Below are 16,211 nucleotides of genomic sequence, written 5' to 3'. Positions count from 1 at the left end.
CGTCGCCTAGGTGCATTAGCTTCACAAACTTTTGTACGGATTTAGACTGCACTAGGTGGACCGATGACATCGCGAGTGTTGCGGGAAACCGATGGGAGCAGGGGGTCAGTTGTTGCACTTGTTGCTCATTGTGGCATTTTAAGGGGAAGGCCTCCGTTCCGTAGTAGACGTTTTCCGATGATGAGACTGCACGGCTGAGGGGAAATATGTTTTCTTTACTTGTTATACGAATAAGTTTATCTACACACATAAAGGTAACTTCATGAAAATCAGTCAAACTGTATGGTTACCGAGATACGTGCGCTATACGCCCTGGTGAAAACAGAAGGATTGAATCAGATGTACTTTAAGACTTAGTAAACATTTGGTTCACAAGGGTGTAAATCACATTAATATAATCAAAAGTATTATTCCATACTTTTGATTATATTATGTTGCGGTCTTAGGAAATCAAAATAAACGTTAAAATATTTGGTGGTCTTAAAGGACACTTGAATAAATTACAGCTTTTACGCCGTATGTCTAAAAATATTTTCGAGCAATAAAGGGAGTGTAAAAATATGGGTCGCTTTAATACCGTGTTTTTTAACATACTTTATATTTACTGCCTTGATGATATACAAAGTAATTTTTTTGTTCTTTATATCCCAAATTTTGAAAATAACTGTTTAGGGACTTTAAACAACACAGGTCGTAAAGGACATTTATGAACGAATTTCACCTTTCGTGGATTATACAGATCGATAGAAAAAAAAACTGTATAAGATGCCATAGAGAGTGCCTTTACGCCCAAATGTCCTTTACGCCCTTTGAGCCCCAAGGTATCGATATTATACAACTTTTTACAATACAGAACTTCTGAACAGTTAAGTAAAGTACGTTGTAAGTAATATATATTTAAACTGTTTAGAGGTGCATGTTTGCATGGTGTAGTACGCACCATACACACCGAATTCAAATAATTTAAAGGAAGTTTTTAAAAACACACGTTTTTAAACGCCTAATGTGTAGGTAGGTACAACCGGAGAGACTAAATTGTATACGAAGGACAGACCCTTTTCTTTGCAAATTTATGTTGACGTTCTATAAATCTAAAAACCGGCCAAGAACGTGTCGGACACGCCCAAAATAGGGTTCCGTAGCCATAACGAAAAAAATATAAGTAATATTTTTCTAAGGATTTCGTATTTTATACGGAATCTTCCAAGTTTAGGTATATTTTATACCTTACGCTGCTATTTACTTTAAAACTACTAATAATTCTCAAGCAAACTTAGCCGTTATAGTTTTCCTTGAAAGTTTGATATACTTCCTACCATCCTAAATTGTTTCAAATTTAAACTATAAGGGTTCCGTTTTTGCCATTTTGGCTCCGGAACCCTAAAAACAATATCTTTTATTTATTATAAGAAAGCCTTCGACTCTATTTCTCATATGAATATCAGGGAAGTACTAAACAAACAAAATATAATCGCATTTTTTTTTCCAAAAAGTAAAACCGACTCCAAAAGAACATAAAATGGAACCGACTACAAAACCTAGCCTAACTTAGCTCGAAGTCGGTGCACGGGCCAGGAGGAGTGGAACAATAGTCGTCAACCTCACCTACATTCTATGGGTTTCAATCCCTCCTGCTGGGTCGTGCTGAGTCACCGACTTCGAGCTAGTAGAGGTACTGTACTAACCTCTTGCGTCCGTTGATTCGATGCTGGCAGCATAGTTCCATTTTTGAATAATAATATGGAACGGATGCAGGGGTGTTAAAGAGAAGACGGGTATCCGAGCTGCCAACGGAGTATGTTGATTTGGAAATACATACGAAAATATCCTAAAGAAGTGCTTTTAATTTAAGTAAAGTTGAGTTAGGATAGTGGACCGACTGTCCACTACAGTACCTACCTAGAAAAATATTTTCAAGGGTTTTGTAGTTGGTTCCATTTTATGTTTTTTTTGGAGTCGGTTTTACTTTTTTGTTAAAATTTTTGTTTATTTCTCACTTGTTAGTGATTTGTATCCAAAGTACATCTCACAACGATTCCATTAAGCCTAAACACGGCTTAGTTACGGTGTTTTATAACAGAGTTCCGTTGCCCACCTTCCGGCTTCAGCATCAGATCAGTTCGAAAGAATCATCTAGGTTTATTAATCATGATTTCCGTTGGCCATCTACCTACGGTCTTCTAAATCAGGTCCAGTTTATCAAATGATACTTTCTGAATGTAAATGGTTAATTTATTGCTGAAAATTTAGTTAAATGCCAAGTTAGTTAAAAATATATACATAGACATCATCAAAAATATATAATAATATGTTAACTGCACAAGTAGAGTCAGGCTAGACAGAGTGGGCACCAAGATCAGCATCAACCGAGGAGTCAGACGAGGCGACCCTATCTCGCCGAAACTATTTATTGGCTCTGTGCAAAGGCTCTGTGCACGACATCAGCGCCACCTAGCGTCCGCAAGTTTGTCGGCTCTGTGAGGTTCTGGCGGTTTGAAAATTCATTTCGACATTGTGACAAAAATCAAACCTATCACGTATTAATTTAAAATACAAAATTACTGTGATACCGTGATTTGGGTAGACAAAGGGCTGTGAATTCATTTTGAACCGACTCAAAAAAAGGAGGTTATCAATTCGGTTGTATTTTTTTTAATGTTTGTCACCTCAAAACTCCGTCATTTATAAACCGAATTGAATTTTTTTTCCGAAAAAAAAGCTGGATTGTCTGTTCTTTGTCAATGAGGGCTATCGTTTTTTGTCTCACTAGATGGCGCACTGTTGCGTGAGGTTTTTAAGTGTGGCTTTCAGAGTCTGTTATTACGGGCGTTAAAACAAAGTTTAGATTAAAATCATATTTAAAACACCTTAAAACCGTACCATAAAAATATCCAGCAACCACAGTGTTGCTAAGTCCCGTTTTGTTCGGAAAAAAGGGAGGAGAAAAGTTTCCGAAAGACAAATCTGTCTCAAAACACAGACATTCATTGCCCCGTAACGCATAATTGCCATAATTAATTTCAGGTTATGCAAAATATTCACAAAAAAATCTTATTATAAATAAACCCGCGTAGCTCACCCAAAAACTATGAGATTTGACATTTCGGAGACCTCACGCTACACTAGCGCCTCTAGCGGCGAATTCATTCGCGATAGCCCTCATTCCAATGCCAGACTCAGATTTTGACAGCTTTTAGCGGGACTTTTGTTTATTGAAAATCGGTCAGCTATTAACGATTTTTGTGATATAATGATACCTATTGTACCTATATGGCGTATATAAAACTTGCATTCAGTTTTCGTACCACGGAATCTTACCGACGCTGACTTAGCTAGTTAATAGTTATTCACACGATAACACGCAATGCCATTACGTAGGTGGATCTTTTTTTCCCAATGGCTAATAAAACCCTGAACTCGCAGACCGTCATGGGAGCATACATGACCTATCGCCTATCAAAGCTATTGTTTGTATTTTTACGAAACAGACAAATTGTCTGATAAAGAGCTAATGTTTAGATATTACCTACATCATTAAATCAATTACAACACCGCTTACATTGCATAATATTGTCGTAGTATCCAGTGGCGTAGCTAGGTGGACGAGGGCCCCGGTACATAGGGAAAGAATCGGGCCCTCTTTTCACGTAGCGTGAATTTATATTTGCCTTCAAAACTATAGATAGGAATAAGAATTAAAGAACCTGCTCACAAGATTTTATTTCTCTCTTTCTCTTTTATGCTCCTCTCTTTACAAAGCTTAGGTTAGAGGGCCCCCTGAGCTCCGGAGCCCTGGTGCCCTGCACCTGGCCCTACGATAGCTACGCCACTGGTAGTAGCCGCCGCGAAGGACTTGAAATTGCGTGAACAAATATTTAAGGCGATACTTAGAAATACAACGTTTTATATCTTATCCTGCCTATTGTCGGTGGCCATGAACATAACTTTCATAGTTTCATCCGTTACATAATAGCTAATCAACGATTAGGTATTTTTTCTGGTATTTGCAGTTTCTTATAGGTAACTTCCTCCATAGTCTCTCAGCAGAATGTTGAACTGTTGTGTTTTTAACCGACATCAAAAAGGAGGAGGTTCTATATTCCAGTGTTTGTATATTTTTTTAATGTATGTGTAATGTAATGGAAGAGTGTTTTGCCATTGTACGTACAGTAAAAAAAAACTAGAAAACGAAATAATTATGAGAGGTAATGGGGGATGAATGATGGCAGCGCGAATCCCATTAAAAAGTTAATTTTGTATTTAGAAGGATATGCCACTGTCACACTGACAAACCATCAAAATACTGTTGTGTTATTTTGTGTAAAAGTTGATATGTATTAATTAATAACATGTAAATTAAGCTAATTATTTGTTAAATTTCGTTTAATAATGAGTTTATTGAGTGGTGGCTTAGGTAGGTACGGCGGGTTAGCGTTTTGGCATGCACCATGTTACCGGGATGCTCTGAAGTCCATAAATCTCATAGCCGTAGATGACCACGTATACAAACAAAACATTAATAGGTCCCCTCATTTAGAAAGACAAAGTAGCAAGCATTGCGTACCACGCCCGTCTGCCCTGACCCTGTGGACACAAGTACGTTTCCAAAAAGGAGCTCCTGGTCCCCGTTTCCACCGCGACATCGACTTTCCAAATTTCGATCCCTACAGGAAAGAGGAATATAAAGACGTAAGAAAAACATGTTGGGGAGCAGGGGACGGAAAACAAGGATATACTTATGTTATGGGCTTTTTCGGCATGATCTGTGCGGCTTATGGTGTGAAATCAGAGTTAACACACTTTCTTCATTCTATGAGTGCAGCAGCAGACGTCCTCGCGATGGCATCAATTGAAGTCGACGTGTCGAAGATTGCAGCAGGTGCTTGCTCGTCCTTTAAGTGGCGAGGGAAACCGCTTTTCGTAAAAAACAGGACTGCTGCTGATATTGACTTGGAGGAAAAGACTCCCATGTCAGCATTAAGAGATCCACAGACTCAAGAGCAACGGACACAAAAGCCTGAGTGGCTCATTGTAATCGGCATATGCACTCACCTGGGATGCGTACCGATTCCTAATTCCGGGGACTGGGCTGGTGGATTCTACTGCCCTTGTCACGGCAGTCACTATGATAACATGGGAAGAGCTCGTAAAGGACCAGCACCGCTTAACTTGGAAGTTCCTCCATATAAATTTGTATCTGATACGGTTGTTCTAGTTGGATAACTTTTGTAAACTTGACAGGTTTTTATTAATGCTTGTACATTATTGAATATATGCTTGTTTTTGTTTTTAACATTATTATTTTATAACTTCCTTACAAATATGTTGGAAGCTATGTGGAATTGTTCGAATACTTACAACTTATAGGCGTCCGTTACGTTTTTTTACATAAAACTGACCGTGATTGACCCTTATATCTCACCTGATGTAAAGTACAGACGAGGGCAATCTCACTAGTTCAGTAACAGCCTATTCACTAAACTTGAAGAGCCCTAGATTATATATTTATCCGGAAATATAGACGAAGGGAGCGAATCGTGCGAGTTTCATGTCATCTAAATAAATTAGATTAGATAGACATGAAACAAGCACGCAAAAGCAGCGCCGCATGAGGCGGATGAGCTACTTCTATATGTATTAGATTAGATGGCATGAAACAGCACCCTACGTAGGGGGCGCCCGCGCCGAGCACCCGCAACACAGAGCAGAGGACGCCTTAACTAAAGGGAAAATGTCCCGGTTCTTGATAGTTTTAGAGTTCGCCATTCTAACCAGTCTAAATGGTTTATCCTTATTGACTGCCAGAAAAGGTATGAAAGTATTAGAAAATATTTACCACATGGTGTCACTTTACACCATATTACACCTCGATGTGAACTGACCATAAAAATTACAACCGAACAGCCTCCTTTTTTTGAAGTCGGTAAAAAAAATAGTGTGTGAAAGATGGCGGCAGATTTAATTTTCTCGCGCTCACTGGTCGGATGTAAAATATACTTACCGGAAGATGGTGACACAAAATATTAGGTCATTGTATGGCGGTCCTTCAGGGGTCTATTTACGGAATGACAAAAAAGAAAATGATGGTCATAATAGCACTGGTACCGGCAGTCCAATCGCGTGGGTGTTAATCGAACATATCGGATAAATAACGCGTGTCGAACGATTTGTTCCACAAAAATGCTTGTATTTTCCGATAGTCGATAAAAAAGAAGTACTTAGGCGGTAGCGTAATGCCATAGGTAGGCCATGCCGACGCGAATACATTAATTAAAAAAAAAAAACAATTCTATTTGTTCCAGGCTAATTTTTGCACAGCTAATCATCGTCGAGTACTGAGCCATTCACGAAATACACCATGCCATACTTTTCTGGCGGTTCCAAATGGCCGCCATACCGTACCGCCGCAAAGGAGTAACTTTTTTTTGCAAAACGATTTGTATAGTATTTTCACAGTACAAAAAATTTACACTGCGAGGTTTTCAAAAACGTGTCTGACATTGGACACGAGCGCTGTCGAGATAGATGTCGGAAAGTTGGCGCAATTTCTAAGAAACTTTGTATAAGCGCGGCAATTCGACCGTTAGTGAATGCCATCCTTGTTTATTGTCGAATGTATCTTACAAGTGTGAGCAAGCAAGGAATAGGTTTATCGGTTTCATTTCTCGCGCAAAATAAGACATCAAACAGGGTCCATTTGCTGGTTCCTGCCACTCAAAGGTTTGTTAAGTCGGGTCCAGCTCCTGGATCGCCGACACTTGACATTGGGTCCAGCTGCTGGTTCCTGCCACATACGGTATATTTTTCTAAAATGGCCGTGCCACATATTATGACGATTAATCTCCGGCGCCGCCACTCAAAGGTTGGTTATGTCAGGTCCAGCTGCTGGATCGCCGCCACTTGCCGTTGGGTCCAGTTGCTGGTTCCTGTCACTCGAAGGGATATGAGGTCAAAAGTGGCTCCAAATGGTTCTGGTAAAATTACACACGGTGCTGCAGGGCTACTATGATACTCGAAACACGAAGTTCGTATCGTACCGTCCCTCTCGCTCTCGTATTAAATAGTATAAGTGTCAGAGTGACCGCACGACACGAACTTTCGAGTTTAGTAGTAGCCCTGCAGTTATTATTATTATTATTATTCCCCTTAATGGCGGCCTTAAGGCAGCCCTGCAGCAGGGCTACTCCGAAACTCGAAGTTCGTGTCGTGCGGTCCCTCTCGCTCTCGTATCAAACAGTGTAAGTGTCAGAGGGACCGCACGACACGAACTTCGAGTTTCGAGTTGCGGAGTAGCCCAGCTGTTCTGTTAGCTTGAACTTGGCTTGACACGCTACCGCGTGGTTATATAAGTGTCAGAGGGACGGACTACTTTCGGACTAGCCCCATTCTTAGGCCCCGCTCGGCTGAACGTCAACTCAACGTCAAGAGTCGGGTGACTCTCTTTCCCGGCCCGGATAATACCGGGTTGGAAATACCGACCCAGTTTTTCGTGTACACGCCCATAGAAGCTCCTGTCAGTTTCTATGGGCGAGTACACCACGAAAACACAAAAAACAGGGCCCGTATTTCCATGTCAGTGTTATCCGGGGCGGGAAAGAGTGTCACCCGACAAGACAGTAGAAACGGATGGATTGGAAAATGGAAATAAATGGAAACGTCACTTCACTCTCACTCACTAGCACTAGTCTAGTATTATAGTTTGATGATTATGATTTTAGTAGCGTAGCCACTAGCTTGTAATCATAGTTGTGTGTATTGTGCCACTAGTTCGCAAGGTGTTGCTGTGTACCTGTTGGAATTGGGCCAAATAATTTAACATTTAAGTTTTGAACGTAAATACCGACTGGATTTAGTCCGCAGAAGTCTGGGAATGAAATGCGATGCGAAATACACATTTAAACTTTAACCTACTTATATAACGAAGGTTAAACACAAAAAATAAGAAAATGGGTAAAATAAACAACTCATTTCTGTGGGGCATTATAATAGCATCGGCAACGTGGAGTATTTCTTTGTATTTGTATTGGCTGCTTAATATGAGTGGTGAGTCTCCGAAAAGCCATATGTGGCTGACTGAATTAATTACTTGCTCTTTTGTTTGGGCTTTTATTATTATCATTGCGCGCTTTTATATTGGAACTGCTCTTCAAATTATGAAATAATATTTACTACTTTTTTTGAGATTTTTACTCATCACATTGTTAAATTTTAGGTGATGCCACTTTAAGTACTGTTGAAAAGAAGCCACATTACCGTTTAGTCAATGCAGATGAAAAAAATAAAATAAAAAATGATGACAAATCTATTGCAGCTCTTGAAGGTAAAGATTTGTTGTATGATGCTCCGGGAGCCAACAACAAGTATTCTGGAAATATGTGGAAGTATCACAAGAACCGCTCAGACTATCAAAGGAAAATGATGCTGAAAGAAAAGTATGCTAAACAAATGGGAATTAAGATGTCAGCAAAAGTAGACAAAAGTTTAGGTAATATTACATAAAAAACTTATACTTTTAATGTTTATGTTTATTTTCTGTCATAATTGTAAAAAAAGGTCGAACAACACACAGCAAATGTCAAAACGGTCTTAATTTAAAGCTTTTCACCTGTTCATGTCCAGTCATGCAGCTCTGCTTATTTCTGCTATATCACTGCAGCATATCAACTATACCTGTTTGTTTCAGATAATCAATTTGGTTTGATACATAATGCAGAAGATGTTAGAGCTCGTGACAAAGGCTATAATTTACATGCATTCAATACCCTGATATCTGAACGAATTGGAAATCACAGAGGAGTGCCAGACACAAGAAACAAACTGTATGTTGTTATGGCTTTTATTTTTTCTTGATATTCAAATCTATTTAATTTAATGGATTACAATAAAATGTTCTTAAACAATATGTACAGTCACCTGCATTGATATCTGCGACAGTGGAGGATGCAAACATAGCTGACACATCTTACTGGTCCTAGAAATAGAGTTGTATCAGAATATTGTGCAGTGACTGCATTAAAAATACATAATTAAACTTAAATAAATTACTTATATTTCTTTTATACCATTACAGGAAAACGGTTGTGTAAGAAGGTTGTGTATTTTGAAATATTAAAAGATAATATTTTGAAACAAAGTGTACCTCAATGTCAAGTTATTCAACATTTGTGATAAGTTTTTTACTTTAACATTTTGTGAATTTCAGATGTCGTGCTCAAAATTATCCAGAGAAATTACCTAAAGCATCTATAATTATTTGTTTCTACAATGAACACTTCGAAACTCTTATGAGGTCTGTTCATTCAATATTAGATAGGACTGACCAAAAGCACCTTAAAGAAATCATCTTAGTTGATGATTATAGTGACATTGTCAATCTTCATGATGATATACAAAAAGCAGTCAACCAGCTCAATAACAGGATGCGCAAAGAGGAAGAAATGCTTGAAACAAACAATATTGATGTAGAGAATGTAGTAGATTACATTAATGATGATGCTAACAATGCTGACAAGAGAACAACTGATAAAAATACTTCAAAATATGGTTTAAATATAAGGCTTCTACGAACTGCTAAGAGAGAAGGTCTTATTCGCGCGAGGTTATATGGAGCTGACAACAGCGTTGGAGAGGTGAGACTCAACAAAATAAAGTTATTATATTTGGTATAATGTAGCTGTGGGCAGTGGCATGCAGTTGGTCAATTCAGGGATAAGCTGCTGACACCCACTACCACTATCTACCTGCAGGATGACCCACAGCATGCAATTTTTCACACTGCACTTTTTTAATGGCTGTTGAGTCAGGAATAACATAAGTAAGATGGGCCAATCAACTATTTTACCGACACTTTGGGCGTCTCCTGCGTTACCAAAATTGTCTCTGGCGGTACAAAAAATCGTACTTCCAACAAGATATTTCACGGTTTAATATGCAGAACTTACGTAGGATGGCATGTATTCATGTACACCATCTATTAAATTACAGATAAAACATGTTTACTTACAAAAATCTGCAATTGTTTGAAAAATGTCGCGGACAGATTGGTGTCGGTAAAAAAATTGATTGGCCCAGATATCACCACACTGCTAAGAATTCGGCACGTCTGACCAGTCCCATAGTTTGACACTCAGAACTCACGTTCCAATGTAACAAAGGAGAAAAAAAAACTTTGATGTTATCACCTGCAACTTGTGAGCTAATGACAATGTGCGGCAATTAAGTTGTAGTCTTATTAATTTTCGTGGAACAGGTATTGGTATTCCTTGACTCTCACATTGAAGTGAATACGGATTGGTTGCCGCCCCTCCTCTCGAGGCTCGCCGAACATGTTGACGGAGTCAAAGTGCGCTATTCACCAAGAGCTGTGGCTCCTGTCATTGATGTCATCAATGCTGATACCTTCGAATATTCAGCCAGCCCCTTAGTGAGAGGGGGCTTTAACTGGGGACTGCACTTCAAATGGGACAACTTGCCTAAGGGAACTTTGAAAAGTAAGTACTGTTGTGAATTAAAATTAAACATCTGTTGGAGTAGTACATAAATTTTATATACATTTACATATGTGTAAAGATTCACTAGAATTATAACTTCTCGTGCTCGTAAAGTTTGTGTTTAAATGCTGGATCTAGGCGACATAAAATGACTATTGCATAAAGTAAAATCTTCGTCTAAGACCAAGACCAAGACCAAGGTAATCAGGTGTCAACAGCCACAAACAAAAAGTTTCTACATATTTTTTCATCATTTGTAATTTATATAAAAATAAAAATCAATCAAAATACATCAATAAAACAAAAAAAAAATGCTTAAGTATATAGTAAAGTAATGCATGAAAAAATAAAATGTACATATTAAGTAAAAAAATATTTCCACTATTGCTATTTAATTTCCTCGCAATCTAAGTGAAAAGCAGAGTGTATAACTCGAGCATAAAACCTATTTTCCCCTCGACGTACCGGCTCGGGTGGCTATATGAACGACTTAGGTAAAATGGCTCGTTTTATGCTCTTGTTGTACAATCTACTATTTATCGTATTTTGTCGGATAAGCTCGTGTTTATCTTGCTTTTTCAATTAGCTTCAATAAGCTTGAGTAAGTTAAGAAAGCAAGATAAATATGACCTTTCCTACAAAATACGATGGCAAAACATTATTCACTACATCTGTATGTCAGTATGTACACTAACCAATAATTGATTGACATTAAGCCATACTAACGATTATAATATATTATTATTAGCGTATTATAGTGTTTTTCTCAAAAATATCCGCAAAAGTTGACATTATTCTTCACATATCAGAACGGGAAATGCATAGTTTATGGTCAGCGAAAAATTAAAAAGTTTAAACAGATTGCAGGCTCGCTTGTTGGACAATAATGTCGCATACAAATTCCATTATTTTCGCCCATGGAAATGTTGGCACAAGTCGTATACAGCCAACTTAAATGACCGGTATCAGTTATTTTGTTAGCATTTCGAACTTTTTTTATTCGGTCTTAAACAGCTTGTGGTGTTTTCGGTGGAAAAATACACCTGCAGTTTTTTTAAAGAAAAAGGCGGGAAAGCGTAAACATTTTATTGGAATAAAATTCAATGTCTAATATATTTTGAGGAAAAGTTTATTCTAATTTAGTTTTTTCCTTCACCATTTTTGAGAAAAGCTTTGTATTAGTTTTGGCTGGAAAAGCAATTGCTGGCTTCCCTCATACTCATACTCAGCCAGCAATTGCATACTCCCATGCCACGACAATAATCTACTATTTTTTGCTTCTTTATGGTTTGATACTAAAATATGTAGTCGAAAAATTACACTTTGACCGGTTGATTAAAAAAAAAACGATCGCATACTAGTTTTGGTTTCTCGCTTACTACTAGTGTTAGTTTTTTTAGTGTTAAGCCAATACATTTACGCCACACAATGGAAAGTATAATTGAACTTAAAAGATTACTCAGTAACCATGAAAACATACCTATTGTTAAAAATACAAATGAATTTACAGCAGATGAAGACTTTGTCCGTTCTATAAAGTCACCGACGATGGCGGGCGGTCTGTTTGCGATATACCGCCAGTACTTCAACTACATTGGCAAGTACGATCCTGGTATGAACGTGTGGGGAGGCGAGAACCTTGAAATATCTTTCAGGGTGCGTATAAACTATGTATAGATACGTTGACTTTGGAAACTTGATACGGACCAAACCTAACCAGCTCGTTTGTTTTGGCTAGCATCTCGTAGCAGTTATTAGTTATAGTTTTGCAATACAATGTCAACTGGAAAAAATATTTTCTAAGGGTTGACATTGGATTGCAGAATGAATGAGGGTTAACACACTATTGCATGACAGCATCCAACTAATCAAGTCCATAAAGGTGCAGTATAAAACGTCACTTAATAAATACCAGACGATGATTGATGGACAGTCGCCAGTGTACGGAAATCGTCGTGAACAGCCAATTGTCTTTTTCCGAAGACCGATGTGCAATCTTTATCGCCGGGTACAGTCAAGGGCAAAGATATCGACAAGGCCAAAGTTGCAAAAATATGTATAGACGGTCTTAATGTTAAGTGCATAAAGTCGTGTATACATATTTTTTGTAACTTTGGCCGTGTCGATATCTTTGCCCTTGACTGTACTGTAGTTAAATAAATAAATCTTTTCGGGAGCCAGGGATAGACTCAATTGTCCTCAGAAGTAACAGTTTGGGACTCTATTGTAGTAGGCTGGTTAATTGACTGTAGATATCAACTTTCAGATATGGATGTGCGGCGGTACTCTTGAGCTGGTGCCTTGCAGTCGAGTGGGGCATGTTTTCCGCAAGCGACGTCCGTACGGTCTCGGCGAAAAAGAGGATTACATGCTTCACAACTCTATGCGGATGGCACAAGTCTGGATGGATGACTATGTCGTAAGTGGAGATGCCAATAGGTTCCTTTCACAACCGGCAAAACTTTGTGAAATCTCTTGACAGAACTCTTGACTCCTAATTTCATCTCATTCTCTCATCTCATGTTCTATTTTTTTGTTTCACCGTAATCTATATCTATACTAATATACAATAATATAATAATATTATAGCCTTCTAATGCCAAAGTAAATTTTTTGATTTATGAACATCAAACTTTATGTTATTTATGAATATGATACTCAAATTACAATAAGTCCTTTATAAAGAATTCTGGACGTTAGGAGGATAAAGAGGAAAGATTTGATTGTTTGTTTGTTTGCATTGGACCGCTAATAATTATATTAAAATAAAATAAATATTTAAGGGGACCTCCCATACAACAAACGTGATTTTTTGCCGTTTCTTGCTAATGTCTAATGTATAGATAACGGCACGGAACCGTTCGTGCGCGAGTCCGATTCGCACTTGGGTAGTTGTTTGAAAATTTTGCCCGTGCAAACTACGGGCTGCCGGCACGGAAACCTTTTTACCCCGACTGTCCAAAGGAGGGTTATTTTGAAGTTTGTACCCGTGCGGAGCCGGGGCGGGGCACTAGTGATAAATAAAGTAGTGACGACTGCAGATACCATCTAAAAAAAATCAATGTGGATTACTCGCAGTTCTATTCTCTTATTTTTTTTAATAGATCATACAATACAATACAATACAAAGACTCTTTATTATACACCAGACATAGTAAGCGATACAGAAAACAGATACACAGAGAAAAAATTACAAGGTGAGCAATAGGCGGCCTTATCGCTTAAGAGCGATCTCTTCCAGGTAACCTTTTTTTACAGAAAGAAGGAAGTACTAGTTTAGTAGTATGATCCATGTCGTTACCAATTATTACATTAAAACATAATATGTCTTGATGCATCACGTTGCAATAAAACTTTTCAGAAAAAAGTCATTCAGCAGAATCCTTCAGCCGCCCACGTTTCTATTGGCGACATTTCAGAAAGAAAGGCATTAAGGGATCGTTTAAAATGCAAATCTTTCAAGTGGTATCTTGAGAATGTATATCCTGAATTAGAAGTCGGGGACGATACAGCAGCTAAGAGGAGAATGGCGGCGTTGAATGATCCTGACAAGAACAAGTTTCAACCGTGGCACTCCAGGTAAAAAAAAACTTTATTAAATATAATGAATGACTTAAGCTCGATTTAATCCTTGTCAAATGCCAATACTATCATGCGGGGACATTGCCTGTAGTTGCGGAGTATCATTTCCAAAATAATAATAATAAGGCCGCGGAATGGACGCTAGCGGGCAGCGGAGCGGCCAGCGTCTTCTCTGCTCATGCTCATTGTGCGGCCGAGACAGTCGCCGCATAAGGGTCTCCTCAGATCTATCGACACGGAATCGGCTCAAGCCGACAAATGAACGCTTTATGTCCACGCAATAAGAGCGAAAAAGACAAATCGATTCGCGTCGGCGCGTCGGCGACAAAAAGAGTTTTTTGATCAAAGTTTTTTGGCTATAGCGGATTCCGCATCGATTTTGGAGAGAGATTTATGGTAACCTGGCAACACGTAACGAATACAGATAACGCTCGCCGCGCCTCTGACTTCTCCGCTGCCCTTTAGCGTCCAGTCCCCAGATCAAGAGAAATGGAAATGTGACGTAAGCTTAAAGCGCGAATCACCTGTCTGGCTAAACATGTCGAGTTTGTGACGAGTCGCTGCTCAATTAAATTGCTTCAAACGCGGGTTATTGCAACAATTGCACTATATAAAAAAATTGAGTTTTATTGGTCCCTACCGTATTTTAGTAAAATGTACGAAAATGCAAATAACGCGTGTTTATTATACATTATTAGCTAGGAGAAAGAAAAAAGCTACGACTTCGGTTTTGCTAATTAAATACAAACATTTCTATTTCTCTTGTTAATGTTTCTAACCTCGGCAAAATAAACCCTGAATTGGAATAAGTTATGCATGATTATTGTATATTTACTTACGCCTGCTTTATTTGCGGACCTTTGTGCATTGTTCACGGGCTAAAGTAAATCATTCGTAATAGAAAAAACCTAACCGCATGTTTCACAATTGGAAAATCTTATTTACAGAAAAAGAAATTATACTGACTCGTTCCAAATACGTTTAAAGAACACATCGTTATGTATACAGAGTGCCAAGGACATTAAGAGCAAAGGTAGCGGTCTAGTGCTAGCAAATTGCATTAGAACTTTGAACCAGGTAAAATCATTCTTCTCATATTTTTCTAAAACGAAAACAGACTGAAATAACACTAAAATAAAGCTGGAGTTGAGAAACGAATCCAGTTACGTAACTGTATTTTTTTATCAAGATTGGACAGGACAGTAGGGAAAAAAGCAATGATTTTTAAATGTGAGGTGCATATTTTCACCATGATACAATTACTGTTAAAGATTTGAGGGTTAGCATTACGAACTACTTAACCAGTTACGTAACTGTATTTTTTTATCAAGATTGGACAGGAGGTGAGGTGCATATTTGTGATGGCTTATCTTCTCAACCAACAGTTATACTTAACTATTTAATTATTAAAAAAGGGTAATTTTTGAATTTCGTTAACTTTAAGGTAAGTATTATTCAAATGAAATTAGTTTTTTCAAGGCACCAGTGGCTTAACTCTTACTGTAAAAGATAATCAAGAATTAAGATAATTATTTATGCGCAGTGCCAGTTAAACAGTGTAAAAGTTCTTCACTTATAACGTTTTTTTTTAAATTCCTTAAAGGTAATTTAATTAGAACATATTTTTCACTTCTCATGCTCGTAAAGTTTGTGTTTATGTTAGATCTAGGCGACATAATAGTAGATTGTTCAATTAGGGACTAAAACAATTCATCATGACACGAGATGTTTAGCCACCCGAGCAGAGCGAGGGTGGCTATTGTTCGAGTGGCATTATGGTTGTTTAGTCTCACGTTAATCACTCTACTTTTCACTTTGAATGCGAGGAAAAAAACAATGTTCTGTTCAAAATTACAATATTACATTTTAAAAATGTACGCTCGACTAATGGATGGAAATTCAAAAATTTAGAACAGATTCGAGCAAAAAAAATTGTTTGCGCGGTTTTTTCTTTTTCTTTTAAAGTGACGCTTTAACTGCTTGCATATTTAGCCAACAATTTCAAAATTGAAAACTATTTTAAAACTAATTGGACTATGCATAATAAAATGAATTAATCCTTAATATAATTGAATAGATTCATATTCGTAATCATTAATTGTGTGTCACGAAATTAAATCGTGTTTTTTTAGGGTTCCG

General features: G+C 37.9%; 2 protein-coding genes across 4 annotated transcripts in view; both read left to right on the top strand.

Moving 5' to 3' along the window:
• The first annotated feature begins 4,278 nt into the window (after positions 1–4,278).
• LOC141439463 (cytochrome b-c1 complex subunit Rieske, mitochondrial-like) lies at positions 4,279–5,293 on the top strand. The gene has a single exon (XM_074103755.1). The coding sequence runs from the start codon at positions 4,390–4,392 to the stop codon at positions 5,221–5,223; it is 834 nt and encodes a 277-aa protein (XP_073959856.1). The 5' UTR covers positions 4,279–4,389; the 3' UTR covers positions 5,224–5,293.
• A 2,278-nt stretch (positions 5,294–7,571) lies between these two features.
• Pgant35A (polypeptide N-acetylgalactosaminyltransferase 35A) overlaps positions 7,572–16,211 on the top strand; it is a 19,000-nt gene continuing 10,360 nt past the window's right edge. Inside the window, exons 1-9 of one of the 3 annotated variants that reach the window (XM_074096450.1) lie at positions 7,572–8,043; positions 8,312–8,485; positions 8,684–8,819; positions 9,203–9,629; positions 10,250–10,490; positions 12,001–12,146; positions 12,757–12,909; positions 13,852–14,069; positions 15,020–15,149. In XM_074096450.1, the coding sequence (XP_073952551.1) occupies positions 7,947–8,043; positions 8,312–8,485; positions 8,684–8,819; positions 9,203–9,629; positions 10,250–10,490; positions 12,001–12,146; positions 12,757–12,909; positions 13,852–14,069; positions 15,020–15,149 (1,722 nt within the window). In that variant the 5' untranslated portion in view covers positions 7,572–7,946. Of the gene's footprint in view, positions 8,044–8,212; positions 8,486–8,683; positions 8,820–9,202; positions 9,630–10,249; positions 10,491–12,000; positions 12,147–12,756; positions 12,910–13,851; positions 14,070–15,019; positions 15,150–16,211 lie in introns of all 3 variants that reach the window. The other 2 variants (XM_074096440.1, XM_074096432.1) reach the window with 2 other exon arrangements.

This window comes from Choristoneura fumiferana, chromosome Z, assembly GCF_025370935.1.
Source record: "Choristoneura fumiferana chromosome Z, NRCan_CFum_1, whole genome shotgun sequence".
Classification (NCBI taxonomy): domain Eukaryota; kingdom Metazoa; phylum Arthropoda; class Insecta; order Lepidoptera; family Tortricidae; genus Choristoneura; species Choristoneura fumiferana.
The sequence above is the reverse complement of the archived record's forward strand: the minus strand, read 5'-3'. Positions and strand labels throughout refer to the sequence as shown.

Bases quoted from the DNA above. Each gene is read 5' to 3' on its own strand.
- LOC141439463 (XM_074103755.1), top strand. From the start codon at position 4,390: ATGAGTTTATTGAGTGGTGGCTTAGGTAGGTACGGCGGGTTAGCGTTT.